The sequence below is a fragment of the Amblyomma mixtum genome, chromosome 10 (assembly GCF_055824585.1).
Source record: "Amblyomma mixtum isolate Tamu chromosome 10, ASM5582458v1, whole genome shotgun sequence".
Taxonomy (NCBI): Eukaryota; Metazoa; Arthropoda; class Arachnida; order Ixodida; family Ixodidae; genus Amblyomma; species Amblyomma mixtum.
This window is the reverse complement of record NC_143021.1, coordinates 114,851,153-114,866,918: the sequence shown is the minus strand read 5'-3', so window position 1 is coordinate 114,866,918 and position 15,766 is coordinate 114,851,153. Positions and strand designations below refer to the sequence as shown.

Sequence of the window (15,766 nt, the reverse complement as noted above, 5' to 3'; positions counted from 1 at the left end):
GCTCCGGTGTCCTGGAAGCACTGCGGTGAAATTTTTACCTGCTCGAAAGAGGCCCGCACAAAAGAAAACGAGGATGTTATTTCACGCAGGTCCATGCGGAGGACAGCGGAAAGATCCCACAGTCTGGCCAGCCACAATCAGCCGGGTCGTCTCTCTCGTGCAGTGCGCTGGCACCAGTCCTCTTTCTCGACTCAGAAGTGAGGAGTGGGATTCATGATTCGCTACGCAGGCCCCGGTCATTGTACAAAAATGAAAAAAATAAAAATGGGAGCAAACGCTGAAGTTACGGCTCAAAACCACTGATACAAAAGTTAAATCTGGGCTACGTAATACACATCGAACATCATTCAAGCTAAGAATTGACACCAGTGTAAACAAAATGACCTCTAAGAGAGATAAAGACTGCCGCCCAAGCGCGACACAGCCGGAGCTCATATACACAGTAGCCTTGAGGATTAATAAGTAGAAAGGTTTAAGAGAGAACAAACGCGCGTTTATGACATCCTAGTTGAAATCAATAGGAAGAAGTGGGCTTGGACAGGGCATGTAATGCGAAGGCAAGATAACCGCTGGTCCTTAAGGGTAACAGAGCGGATTCCAAGAGAAGGCAAGCGTAGCAGGGGGCGTTAGAAAGTTAGGTGGGCGGATGAGATTAAGAAGTTTGTGGGGATGCGGTGGCCACAGCTGGCAAAGGAGGACAGGGTCAATTGGAGAGACATGGGGGAGGCCTTTGCCCTGCAGGGGGTGTAGTCAAGCTGATGATGATGATGATGAAAGGTTTGAGTGAGTTGGTAATACAAGCTATGCGAAAATGCGAGGGGCTCGTTACACCTTACATAAGAAAGAAAACATTCGTTGAACAGATGGAAAGCACGGGAGGATGTCTTTTTTTGTAGTTAAAGTGAAAATTTGTAGCGCAAAAATTTATCAGATAGAAGATATTTAACAGATAGTAGAAGAAGAAAGGAACACACTGAGCCGGTGGGCACGTGTGCTGTGTAAGGCGGTGACAGGGATCACGTAGTACGTGCACTGGCTCACCATAACACTTCAGCAGCAGTAACCCATTAGAAACTAGTGTGTTGTATGATACATCCTTGCCTTGAAACGGCCAAGTGACTGCGCTTTGTCATGGTGTCATTTCTTGCTGGCAGCAAGCAAATTTTCCGCAGGTCTAGCATTCACAGTTAAAGCTGTAAAAATAGAGCTCTTCTGTCGATGGTGGCTGTTGTGCTAATGACCATCTTTCGGCAGTTGTAAGACAGAACATGTATACATTTGTATAACTGGCTGCCGTATGAAGGCGTTTACAATTGGGATTAGATGAATGCCGTGACATCGGTGTAGTCATTATGCTCTGCAAAGCGCTTTTTACTTCAAGTTATGGCTGCACTGGGCATCGCAGTAATAAATGCCGCATGTCCCAAGCAACTCGCTTAATCGCTAAACTAGGGGCCTGCCTAGATAGTTAATTGTTCAGGGCATAGAGCCCACGTTTCACTTCATGTATGTATGCTTTTCATTGACCTCTTTTGCCTGACCGGGTAGAAATTGTTTCCGTGAAACAGCTTGCCGCGAACATTTGTTGATGACTATAGGCACTCACTAAGCCAAGGAAAGCGTGAACTTTACCGGCACTGGTAGCTGCATTTCCGCTTATAACAACCGTTGCTTGCGCAAAAATAATTTTGGAATGTGTAGCTTGAGGAAATGAGATGAACGCAAGCGTAACAAGGACGCTAACAAGAAAGGGACACCACAAGGCTTGAGAATTTTTAAAATGTTCAGACTAATGTAGGAACTGCACGAAAAAAAAATTTTAGGTGCACTTTGACTGCCTAATGCGCGTAAAGGCGAAGGCGTTTTCCGCACCCCTTTGACTGCCTCTGTGGCTCTGGTGACGTCACCTCTGGATGACGTCACACATAATTAATGACTAATTACTATGTAATGAAAAATTACTAATTAATGGCTATCTACTGGGGTCACCCCTGGCTAATTAGGCGTTTTCGCTAAGCTGTATTGTTTATACACGAAGAAGACACACTGAGGCAAACCGTACACCTCCTCCCCCTCTACTACGCACAACTGGCGAAGCGAGCGCCGGCGGCGGTGGCGCCATCTGGCGAAGTGCGGCGGCGGCAGCTGATGCGGTTGCTAGGCGACGGCTCAAGGTCATTCGTGGAGTCGCCGCCACGGCGAAAGTGCGGCCGCGCTGAAGAGGCGAAACGGTGGGCGTAGTGTTGCTTTCGCAACAAAATGAAAATGTTAGATTACCAAACCGAATGAATACAAGCGCTTAATTTCTTGGGGTCGATATTGGCCGGGTAATGAAAGAGTAAAAAATTGTTTTTTCAGAAAAGGAAACGGCGGAGCACCTGCCTCACATATCTCGGTGGACACCTGAACCGCGCTGTAAGGGAAGGGAGGAAGGTGGGAGTGAAAGAAGAAAGAGAGAAAGAGGTGCCATAGAGGAGTTCTCCGGCATAATTTGCTGTTGTTGCGTTACGACTGAGAGAAGAATGAAAAGGAAAGTGCACGGGCCTGCCAACTGGCTCCAACCACCGCTGCCACGTGCAGATAGAGGAGAGTTGAAAGATGAGCGGAAAGAGCAAAAGGACAGAGAAGACGCGCGTTGCAGCAACAACCGCGTCCGCCGAAGCGGACGCTGGCTGAAAAAACAGATAAGCGGCCGTAGCCGCTGTTGACGCTGCCACCAGTTGTTGGCGAAGATGGGTCGGTTCGGGGTCGTGGCTAGCTCGCTGCTGCTGCTGCTGCTCGCTTGACGGAACCGCGGTCAAGCTTCGAGCCCGTTCCCACCACCACCAGGACATGAGTGCCGTCAAGTCGAAGAGTTAAGTGATGGGAGGAAGATTACAAGAGTGTTTATTTACATCTTTTTACAAGCATAAGAAACTGAAGTGAGGCTCCAAAAGAGGCTTGAAGTGAGCTCAAAATGAGGCGAAGTGAGCTGATCTGCCGCATTCGTTCTCGACATTTATAGCCTTCTCGTTCCCCAAAGTCCCTAGGTTGAGGACGCCCACGCCGGGGTGGGAGGGGCCCAGATCACAAACGACACAAACTTGTGCGCACAAACACACCACTGCACTTAGGGCCACGCCCACGTCACATGTTGAGTCTGAGGGAGAGAAGGTTGTCGTCGAGGTAGCGTTGACTGGTAGGTGATGGCCTCCGGCCAGTCGAAGGTTTCTGCGGGTCACCGACATCTGCTGATAATCAAAGACACCCGCCGCTCGAGGCCGGACGCAAGGTCACGAAAACGCCGAAAGTGGTTCCTCGTGCTTGGGTCGGAGACGATGCCCGCCAGCTTGTCGCGGTGCTTGGCACACCAAAGAGCAACCGGAACGAGGCCCTTTGTTCCCCGGCATGGCCACGGCAAATGGGGAAGATAACGTTCGTCTCCCCGAGGCGGCGGCGGCGTTCTACACGTGCAGGTACTCTGTGAAGGGGGTCTGGTTTTGATCCTGTACTCCAACCGGGCAAACTCCGTAATTGAAGCCAGCTGTCACCTGGGTCCTCTCAGTGCGTGCGGTCCATGGCGGCAGGCCCGAAAGTAATCACGCTGAAGTCGCTCGCAGCCATATACAGTGGAAACAGGTGTGCTGGCTGGTTCCAAACGAGACCCGCTGGCGTCGATCTTAATAGCTCCTCCGCGGCCCGGAAAATCTCGAATGGCCAGCGTTCCCCACCGCTGGGCAGGAAGAGATGGGCTCGCGTCCACGTTGATATCTTGGCTTGCAACATCAACTCCCAAGGCAAACACAAAACACCAAACCACCAACAAAGGAAAGCACAGATGGGACGTTCCAAACAACAAAGCACCGCTCCACGCGCAAGCGCTTGGAATTCACTCAAGACCCACCAGGCTTCCTTTTAGTTCCAAACAAAATCCTGCTCCAGAATGCTGACCCCTCAATTTTGCACGAATTTAGGGTCAAAGCGAGCGTCCGCGTCACATCCGAGGTCGCCAAAGACAGACTGCCACGTTGTACGATAAGCGGTGGTGTGTCAAAGCCTACAAATTTTGAATAGAAACTCCATTCCTTATCAATCAAGCTCTGATCCCCAATACCACCCGAATATCGAAAGTCTGCTTAAAATTTGGCCCACGCTCAGTTTAATCCTCTGGCTCTTCTCAAAGAACCTTGATCGCTCGAGACTGAGAATCAACTGCTCCAGTTAAACTCACAAAAATGCGACTGCTCATCAAAATCGGTACTCCTTCCAGTACTGGCGCAATACTTCTCTTATACTCATTGTGTCAGGCACCATAACCTATACACAAGCTGCTACAGCTGTTCTCCACAAAATTCTGCACCTTCACTTCATTCGGTTAATCTCCCAATACCGCAATCGGATAACTAACCACGCGCCAGGAAACACGAGTACGCAAATGAGCCCAAATACACTCACTTTCTTTGCCTTCGCAAGGCATTAGCTACACTGCCGTTAATGTAGCAACAACCGCCAGGTACCTCAAGTCTAACACGTCCGAGTCTACTGAAACCTGTGCCAACCTTCAAACACAGCAAAACTTGAATGCTCTGAACGGTTCCAACTATCCAAACAGCACATGGTCTACTCAGGAATCTTCGCTACACTCCTTTAGGTGCCCTTATTTCTCGGTAGCACGGCAAACTGCCACTAATTTCTAATTCAGACTTTAATCTTTCTCAATTTTAAGAGAAAACACAGTGACGTCCAATCACTCTAAATATTTAGCTCAAAACAAAGTAGCCTTTCCCTTTTCGATTTAGCCCACAAAAAAAAAAGGAACAAAAAACCAGCTACTTCGAATGGCTCCGCGGGGGGTGAAAGCTGACTCACCTCCGCCATGCTTAAAGGATTAACCCTTCAGACGCGCCCGCTGGGGTCGCGCTTTGACTGATGACACTGTGGTCATTTCGCTACAAAAGGCTTCCGAAAAAAGCCATCTACGACTCCCCCTGTCGTCTCGGCTCCCCCTCGACACGCTCAGAAAGCCTTGGTAGGGCATGCAAAGTGGAGAACCGGCTCTTGGCGACGCACAGCGACCAGCGCGAGAAGCTGTTCTTTGTTCTCGCCCCCAGCACGAAGCTCGGCTACCATTTCGCCCTGCGCGCTTCCCGGAATCTAGTGCCGAAAGTGAAGGACGCATCCTTCTTTTCAATTGCGCGCGGTGAACATGCCTGCGTGAGGGGTTTCTGTTTCTCAATCCCTGTGCTCGCATGCGCTGACGGTCGCGCAACCTAGCGCCTTCCGGTCTCTCGGGCCGCTTTGCCTTTTCCCTTTCCGCCTTCCCGTCAGGTATGGGTTGTCTGGGTTTTCCCGCATGCCGATGCCCTTTGAAAAACCCCCCTCCTGCTCTGCTTGGAAGATGTGGTCTTGCCTTTCTGTTTCTGCGGTCAGGTTTAGAACGATACACGCGTGCCGCCTGACCGGTAACTTTAAGCGCAAACTTACGAGCTCCAATGCGGGAAGGTTTTCCTTTCCCTTCTGCCGCATTTACTTCTGTGCTAACACTAGCACCTGTCCGCACACGTGAATTTAGGGCCTCACATTTCAACCGTTTCCTTTTGGTTCTTGCCCTTTTCCTTTTTCGCTTTGATCTTTCCGCGTGCACCGCCTGAACCAAGTCTGTCTCCTCCAGCCCTTGACATGCATCGCGTGATCCTTCATTAGGCACAAAACTGACCTCTTTGCCTTCGCAACAGATGGTCATCTCCACAGAGCTGACAGACGGACCTTCAGCTGCCCCGGAAATGAGCAGTTCGCTCCCCTGAAGATAGTCCCCTGCAGCTGGCTTATCGCTCTCAGTGCTTTCCTCCGAAACGCACTGCTCTTCTCGAATCGGGCTCTCTTCCTCTGTCTCAGCCTGGCTTTCAATGCTGCGTTTTAACTCAACAGCAGCTCCACACTCTTTATACGCCAGCTTCGCCGAGGTAACCACAACCCTGGCTTGGTCACTGGCACCGCAGTGACGCCTCAAATCGGAGTTGCCACGATTCACAATTCCTAAAGGGCTCCCCTTTGTTTCCCTTTTGAAACCTCTGCCTTTGGGGAAGTTATCACTTTCACATCCGTGCCGGTCAGTCGCCTGTACAGGCCCCTTTCTAGCGTCCTCACGCTTAACCAAATCGGCCACGGTTCCTACTCTCACTGCACAGCCTCTCTTCGGAGCTCTCTCTATTCTAAACCGCGGGTGCCGGTTAGACTCCGTTTCTCGGCCCTTATTCGCAGGTTTGCGACTACCTGACTGGGCAACGGTCTCGCTAGCTAGCCTCGGAGGTCTCTCTTGGCTCGGCTTTGTCCGACGCCATCCATGCCCTCTCCACACGTTTTCTGAACGAGATCTAGCGGAGTTACACTTAGCTAACTCGGAGACGGTGTCTGTAGCCTCTCTATTTTGGCCGTGCTCTGTCGTGTGCCATCCATGCCGGTTTTGCGCCATTTCGCAATCCTGTATTATGGCGTCATGTCTCTGTAACTCGGCGATGGACTGGAACATTGAAGGCCATGTCTGGACGGAGATAGCGTCACTCATTGCTACTTCGTTCCCATTAAGACCACTGAGCATTGCGAGCCGCCTTTTCTCAGCCTCGAGTTTAAGCTCTTCTAGCTCCGCTGCTAGCTTCTCCATACGCTCCTGGTGCTGTGCCTCTCGTTCCTCTCTTTCCGCTTCCTCAGCTCTTTTACGCTCCTGTTCTTTTGCCCACCTGTGCGTATTATCCCAAGCAATTTCAAAATCATCTTCTTCTTCCGTTTCAAAACTTTTGATTGCCTGGATAATATCCGAATCTTTCGCTCTTTCCTCCACATCCACACTCAACTCATCGCACAAGAACAACAGTTCTGTCCTCGACAACCTCGTCAGGTCCACGGTCGCTGCTTTTAAATATTGACTTTGCTCGCTCATGGTGATTCTGAGCAACTACCCCTGTGCTACAGACATACAAACACCGATCAACCAGCAGTTCAAATTATTAACCCAGAATTTGAAGCCTGGAGGATCCAAAGCAAAAGCCAAACACTCACCCGCAGATGCAGCACCATGTCACCAGGTTCATCACACCGCTGCCAACCGTTGTTGACGCTGCCACCAGTTGTTGGCGAAGATGGGTCGGTTCGGGGTCGTGGCTAGCTCGCTGCTGCTGCTGCTGCTCGCTTGACGGAACCGCGGTCAAGCTTCGAGCCCGTTCCCACAACCACCAGGACATGAGTGCCGTCAAGTCGAAGAGTTAAGTGATGGGAGGAAGATTACAAGAGTGTTTATTTACATCTTTTTACAAGCATAAGAAACTGAAGTGAGGCTCCAAAAGAGGCTTGAAGTGAGCTCAAAATGAGGCGAAGTGAGCTGATCTGCCGCATTCGTTCTCGACATTTATAGCCTTCTCGTTCCCCAAAGTCCCTAGGTTGAGGACGCCCACGCCGGGGTGGGAGGGGCCCAGATCACAAACAACACAAACTTGTGCGCACAAACACACCACTGCACTTAGGGCCACGCCCACGTCACATGTTGAGTCTGAGGGAGAGAAGGTTGTCGTCGAGGTAGCGTTGACTGATAGGTGATGGCCTCCGGCCAGTCGAAGGTTTCTGCGGGTCACCGACATCTGCTGATAATCAAAGACACCCGCCGCTCGAGGCCGGACGCAAGGTCACGAAAACGCCGAAAGTGGTTCCTCGTGCTTGGGTCGGAGACGATGCCCGCCAGCTTGTCGCGGTGCTTGGCACACCAAAGAGCAACCGGAACGAGGCCCTTTGTTCCCCGGCATGGCCACGGCAAATGGGGAAGATAACGTTCGTCTCCCCGAGGCGGCGGCGGCGTTCTACACGTGCAGGTACTCTGTGAAGGGGGTCTGGTTTTGATCCTGTACTCCAACCGGGCAAACTCCGTAATTGAAGCCAGCTGTCACCTGGGTCCTCTCAGTGCGTGCGGTCCATGGCGGCAGGCCCGAAAGTAATCACGCTGAAGTCGCTCGCAGCCATATACAGTGGAAACAGGTGTGCTGGCTGGTTCCAAACGAGACCCGCTGGCGTCGATCTTAATACCGCGCTTCGTCCACATGGGGATCTTTAACGGGCGCTGACATCACACAGCACACGGGCGCCTTTGGCGTACCGCCTCCATCGAAACGCGGCCGCCGCGGTCGGGCTCGAATCCGGGTACTCCGGATCACTAGACGAGCGCCTTAACGTCTGAGCCACCGCGGCGGGTTTGTTTGTTTATTGATACTGTTAACCCTATTGAAGGGTCATTACAGGAGTGGTAGGAAAAAAAAAGACAGCAAAAATACCAACAAATCTATCATCAAGCGCATTGTACACGTAACAAGTCATTAAAGAGGACGAGAGAAGTATAAACAATGCCCTATTACATTGTAGAAGAGAGCAACAAAAAACATAATCACGCACACTCAAGAGCATCTACACAGTAAAACACTATATAAAGACAAGAAACACAATACACGGACTTAACTCAGTCATGTTAGCACACCGCGCTCCCGGAATAAATAAAAGTCTAAATTAACCAAAAATGCACTGAGCGAAGAAGATTGAACTACGGAATCGGGAAGCATGTTCCATTCTTTTATTGCTCTTGGGAAGAAACTATATTTAAATGCATCGTTACGAGTTACTGGAGGCGGAATATACATGCTATGTCGATGTCTAGATGATTCATTAGAACGAATGTCGAAATAATCGGTCCTATTGATTTTAATTGCGTTACTGATAATAAGGAATAGAAACTTGAGCCTGTCGAATTTGGTCCTTAATTCTAACTTGGGAAGGTCTGCAAGGTGACACAGCTCTGAGGGGGAGTGAACTCGGCGATATTTATTAAATATGAATCGAGAGGCTAACCTCTGAATCCTTTCTAGTTTGTTACAGTTTTTTTGCGTGTGAGGATCCCAGACAATTTTAGCGTATTCAATTATAGGTCTGACCAGTGTTCTATAAGCCAAGTTTTTAATTTCAGGAGTTGTACTATGTAAGTTGCGCCTCAGACTCCACAGCACTTTATTAGCCTTATTGCATGTTTCCTCTACGTGCCTATTCCATCTAAAGTCGCTAGTAAATATTAGTCCCAAATACTTGTGTTCATCTACCCTTCCGAGCACATTATCACGAATATGGTAAGGAAATTCTAAGGTAGTTTTTTTCCTAGTGGTAGACATACAAACAGATTTCGAGGGATTAATGGTCATTTGCCAGTCATCGCACCATTTAGTAATATTGTCTAGGCTATGTTGTATGTTCATTTGATCACTGGGAGAATTTATTCTATTGTAAATGACACAATCGTCGGCGAATAATCTTATAGGGACAGAAACAAGGCTTGGCAAGTCATTAATAAAAATAAGAAATAAAAGCGGTCCAAGGACACTGCCCTGTGGTACACCAGATAAGACCGGTAATAAGCTGGATGTATGTCCGTCTATTTCAACGCACTGGTAGCGGCACTCTAAATACGAAGTAAACCATGTCGTTAGCTTGGGATTTTTAAACATAATATTGATTTTAAGTAGAAGTTTAGGGTGGGAAACTTTATCAAAAGCTTTGGCGAAATCTAGGTAAATTAAGTCCATCTGTCCGCGGGAATTAATCGTTTGCGAAATATCATGAACTAGCTCAACTAACTGTGTAATCGTAGACAAACCTTTACGGAAACCATGCTGCAGTGGTGATAACAAGTTATACGTTTCTAAATAGTTCGATAAGTGTTTGGTCATGATATGTTCTAGTAGCTTAGAACACGTACTTGTGAGAGAAATTGGTCTGTAATTGCTAAAGTCTTAAGTGTTGCCGGTTTTATGGATTGGCACTATTCTGGCTAGTGCCAAAAGAGTGCATTTAGGCTGCCTAGTTACATAATATGATGGGCAAAGTAGTATGAAGATCGTCAAAAATAATGGATTGGAATTTCCACTGAACACATTGGCTGCAATTTTCAGTAGGACAAAGAATGGTCCTAAAATCAAAATGTTATCAGATTATGAAACCGAATGAATACAAACGATAAATTTTTTGGATGAATATTGTCCGGGTAATAAAAGAGTGCTGATGGACTTCTAACGAACGCTGTTTACTTTAAACATTCCAAATCATTTCCAAAGCAGCCTCGTTTTCAGTATCGCCGACACTGGGCCATCTATTCTATAGTGATAAGAATTAACATCTGCAATATTTCGTACTTTCCAAGTCTAGATGGTTTCGGGTGCCTATGTTTTTCACAGCGCTCAAAGAAACGGGCAGACGGAAGGAAGTGCTCGCCATTGCATGTGAGCGCTGTGTCAAACTTCTTTTTCTTGCATATTCGGGTCGCTGTGCATTTTATACAACAAAATTATTTCGGTGGCGGCAAATGATGACACAGTTGTTGTTCGGTGGGCTACGTGTTCGTGCACCCGGTTACAGATTGGCGACTTGCCTTCGAGGAGTATATGGACGTTCCGTAGTCGCCTTCCGATGGCTCAGTCTCTCCAGCAAGTTCAACTTGGACGGCGTTCAACTCCGCGAGGTATGCCGGCCTCCGCTTTTCTTGGAGGCGGGGACTCTCTCCTTCCTCGTGCCTGGATGCAGACAGTTTTGTTCGCACTGTTCAGAGGCTACGTCCGCCGCTGTGGACGAGGATGGCGCTGGTGAACACTGTCAAGATTCGGTTAGATTACACACAAGTACCCCGAAAGCAGAAGATTGCACAGACGTCGCCGTGGATCAGTTGGTAGAGCACCGGACTCGAAATTCGGAGGTCGGGGGTTCAGATCCCACTGGGGGCATGTGGGTGTTTTTTCTGCTCTCTAATCAAATATCGTCAGGGATAATTATTCTTTAATCTCTCATTAATGAACGCCACAAATTATGTAATGAAATACAAGATCTCCTATGCTGCTTGACTTCGGTGTATTGGCTTCCCTCCGCTGTGTTCAGAGGCAGGGCAGGTACACAAGGTAGGCAGTCAACGTGATAGTGGTAGTATTTAACTGTCCGTGGTAAAGATGTGTTATAGCGCTTCTGGAAAGAGAAACCACCATGTGCTAGACACTGTAGCTGCCATACTGACTGCATAGGGAAATGTGACTTCTTTAAAATGCGCCGTTTCCGTCTTTTTTTCTGCGCTTGTCAGGTGTCAGTGCCGGTGTTCCTCAGGTCAGTCTAAGGAACGCGGGATGTTTATTTATTTTTTTTTATTTTAGGGCCTCAAAGATCCCTAAAAAGGGCATTACATGAGGGGTGGGTTGCACAGAAATATCAGGAAAAAAGGAACATATTCTGTACAATATAAACATCAAGGTTCAAAATACAAATGAAACAGGCAAACAGCTCACAAAATCAAAATGCAGACGCTCAAATTATTTCGAATAGAAAAGAAAAAAACAAAACAAGTAGCGGTGGGTAAGAATACAATAACGGATTAGAGAACAACAAAAGCCGCATAGTAAAACAAAGTGCAATGAATCAACGTTAGAGGGGAAAGGTACCCGAAAACCTGAAATATGTCTAAAGATTTAAGCTTATCTTTGAATGCAAGCGTGTCTTCTATTATTACAGCGGCATTGGGAAGGCCGTTCCAACCTTTGGCTGTTCGGATGAAGAAAGACTGCTCAAATGTTTGTGTTTTTGGGCAAGGGTATGACACCTGTTGACTGTTTTTGTGATGAGCTGAAAACAGGGAGTGTTTTGTGACGTAGATGCTTAACGGAAATGAATAGATAAACGATGAAATTTTCAAATTCAAATTCACTTTATTTCTGGTAGAAAGCAAGTATACATCATGAGCAAGAGAGTTTAAAAGAGGAATATTCTACCAAGGAAGACGAGGCAAAAGGCGTTTCATCTACGCCTGACAAGGCCTCGCCTCCTGGCGAGATACATTGCACTCTCTAAGCTACAAGAGCCGTTAAAAAATATATATTGCACCTTTCATTACGTGCAGAAAACAGAACCATTGTGAACAAGCATTATATAAAATTAAAACCGTAAGTACTACAGAAAACTAAAGAATTCCCCCCCCCCCCAAAAAAAAAGCTTACATCACAATCTGTTAGTTATTATTGCGTGAAAAGGCGAGAACCACAGTTGCATAAATATTTATCTCAGCAAAAGATTAGCTCCTAACCAGAAAAGTGTCAAAAGCATGAAAAACCAACATTTGTATCGACATATTTCAATAATCTAACAAGGAACAGAGTAATACAAACGAAACACAAACCTAAATGAGATAACAGAGACAGGTCATTTTTTTTTTCTACCAGGAGTACTTTTTTTATCCGTGCTTTATAAGTATACGGTGACTGTACATTCACTGCGATGTCAATAAGTTCTGGAAACAAATTTAAAAGGACAGGAATCTGGTAGTCTAACGATTGTGTACCATAGAAAGTTCTGACTTTTTTCTTAGCAAATGAATTTGCCCTAAAGTTATAGCCGCATTCTTGACGTCGGTCCTTCCCAAGAAATGAATTTAGGTTACTTTTTATGTGAGTGAATATGTTCAGTGCCAAGCGCTGTCGAAATATACTTGTAATTGCAAGTATTTCATTTTTTAAGAACAGCGGAGCTGTTTGTTCTCGCGACGCTGCATTTTCTATGAATCGGATGCATTTCTTTTGAAGAATATGAAGACGTTCCAAATTACCAGTGGTAGTGGTGCCCCAAACTAGTATGCAGTATTGCAATCTTGAATTAATCATGGTATAATAAAGCTGGCGTTTGAACCACGCTGGTAGCATAAACTTAAATCTATTTTGCATTCCAATAGTTTTCGCGAGGTCCATAGTCAAATAGTTTATGTGGTGTGTCCAGTTCAAGTTCTCGTGGAAAAGTACACCCAGAAATTTCTGAGCGCTAACACGGTTTAATGTTTGCCGCTCGAAGACTAGTTTAAGTTTAGTGTCAATCGTCTTATTTTTAGCCCGAAAGATAATGTAGTTCGTTTTGTCTGTATTGAGTCTTAGCTGGCTATGCTGCAACCACGTCGATAATTATTCGAGCCATGTATTGGCATTCTTCATTAAGGTGATTAGACAATTGCCATGGAAAAACACATTAGTATCATCAGCATACAACACTATTTCGGGGGTTTGGGGTATTGATACAATGTCATTAATATATAAGAGAAATAGGAGAGGACCTAAGATGGAGCCTTGGGGTACGCCATATTTAATTACCTGTGCTGTTGATCTGCTGTTATGAATACTAACGAACTGGAGGCGGTTGTATAAGTAACTTTTTATCAAATCGAGAGCTTTGCCGCGGATTCCATAGTCGTAAAGTTTACTAAACAATATATCGTGTTTATTGGAGTCAAATGCCTTCGTGAAATCTAGGAATACACCAAGAGTATATAGCTATCTCTCTATGTTTGTTATTATTTTTTCCTTAATATCCAGTAGTGCTGATTCAACGGATTTTCCATTTTGGAAACCATACTGTTGGTTTGAAATTATACCCTTAGAGGACAAAAAACTGCTGACTCTAGCGCTGATTATTTTTTCCGCCACCTTCGCGAAAACTGGAAGCACGCATATAGGGCGATAGTCACCAAAATTGTTCTTTGCCCCGCTCTTATGTATTGTGCACACTCGGGCGATCTTCATTTCATCAGGGAATGACGCATGACGCATGACGCATTATGCAGTTGCAGATATGACAAAGTGGTACGCTCAAAATTTCGCATGATCCTTTCACCGGACGGACTGCAATATCGTCATGACCACATGCGCAAGTATCTTTGAGGCTTTTGATGACTGTTTCGATTTCACTTGGCGTGGTTGGAGACAAGAATATGGAACTAGTTTCTATCTTAGTTATGTAACTCCTAGATGAACAGCTCTGCGTGCTCTGTGACGCACCAGATGCTAGAAAATGACCATTAAATTTATCTGCCAGTGAAGGACCTCAATAGGTTTTCCCATCAATGACTATTTGCTGGGGAACAAAATCTTGATTTTTACAGACAAGAGAGCGCATAAGTGCCCATGTTTCTTCCGGACAGGTATAAGCTGCTGTAAACTTGTTCATGTAGTACGATGTACGGGCTTTCTTTAAGTCTGCGTTTAACTTATTCCTAACCTTTTTGAACTCTAGGAATTTAGAGCTATCTTTAGTCGCAATAAATGAGTGGAACAGGTTATTTCTATAGTTCAGTCTATTGATGTATTCATCTGTAATCCATGGTTTTCTCCCTTTCTTATTTTTTTTTATTTGCTTGAGAGGGAAAGCAATATTATATAATTCTTTTACTGTACGAATGAATGAGTTATACGCATCGTTCGGGTCGTCGGTGCTCAAGACGTCATACCATGTTGCTCCTGATAGAAGGTTACGGAATTGCGCAATGCTATTATCGCTGATAAATCTGCGCGATGTTTCAGTTTGGGGTCCGCTATGTCTTTGGATGATAGGTAAAAAACAAAAAAAAATGGCATGTGGTCACTAATGTTCACTGAAAACACTCCACAGCACACGGTGTCCTCTAAACAGTTTGTAGGGCATAGATCAATTAACGTCTCGCTGTCTGGTGTTACGCGTGTTGGGATACCAATCACATTAACAAGTCCTATCGAATGCATCGTCGCGAGGATATCATTGCAAGAATTGTCTAAAGGAAGCATGTTTATGTTGAAATCACCTGGCATGACGAATGGAATATGTAATGAGAGCAGGCACTGGCTACTTTTCGACTGTGTTCGATAATGGCAAGCAGGATCGGTTCTTCAGATCTGTTACACTTGTGTAGGTTGAATAATCCAAATGAACAATCTAATGCGCGATTTTGAATAGTGTCTATGCTCTCAGAGAGCTATTCCTGATGTGGGTTCCAAATGGCGGCTGCATATTCTAATTTTGGGCGTATTAATGTGGTGCAGGCTAGTAATTTTGCATGCGCTGAGGCAAACTTCGTTGTCCATTGGAGATAATCAAAGGATTGGCTGGATGCTGCAGTGATGTGGTTAGTGTGCGTTAGCTACATAACGTAAGATGGTGTGACAGGTGTGATCCAAGGTATTTGTATGTGTGGGTAATGCGAGTGTGAAGTCGGGAATAAGTAATCTTGTGACCGTCTGATTAATATGGCCATCACAGGGAGTGGTGGAAATGGGGAACGGAGGCAGGTCGGGTGCAGATGCGATGAAGAAATGCGGGAAGGGTCACATAATGCCAGTATATAAAAAAAAAAAAACATGCTGCGTAGTACAAGGGCGCGGTGCGAGAAGTATGAAGGTAGGGAAGACCACAAATAAAACACCTTCTGGCATTCATTCATCGTTCACTTTGTGTTAAAACCCAAAAATATACATGCAAATACGTTTTGAGCACACGATAGGGTGAAAAAAAATTCATAGTTGCCTGGTAGCAGTAAAAAAAAGTGAATGTGAACTACGGAATTGACAAAAGAGGCTTGAAAGGGAAAAAAAAATTCATTGTTTTTTTCCACGCTGAGCATCTGTTTTCTGATCTGGGGCACTACCACACAAACTAATATTAACATTCTTTTTAGGTTACAGAAAAAAGCAACACGTATCATTAAAAATGCCAACTTCAACACCCACACAAAACCAATCTTTGATGTATTGCAGCTTTTACCCGTCACCACATTGCAAAATTCGGTGCTTAGTTCACACTACCACCGCGGCATATCCGAAAATGACACATACCTCAAAGATCTGGCTTCATTAGCATTGCGAACCAATGTGTACAACACACGTAGCACTGACCGCTGGGTAGTTCCTCGCAGCCGAACAAATTACGGGCGTCAAATGTT

At 46.1% G+C, this 15,766-nt stretch overlaps 1 protein-coding gene across 1 annotated transcript in view; it reads right to left on the bottom strand.

The window, feature by feature from the left end:
* Positions 1–15,766, bottom strand: part of LOC149326720 (uncharacterized) — a 37,886-nt gene that overhangs the window by 9,455 nt on the left and 12,665 nt on the right. Inside the window, exon 5 of the mRNA XM_089564659.1 lies at positions 10,430–10,571. Within this exon, the coding sequence (XP_089420785.1) occupies positions 10,430–10,571 (142 nt within the window). The remainder of the gene's footprint in view (positions 1–10,429; positions 10,572–15,766) is intronic.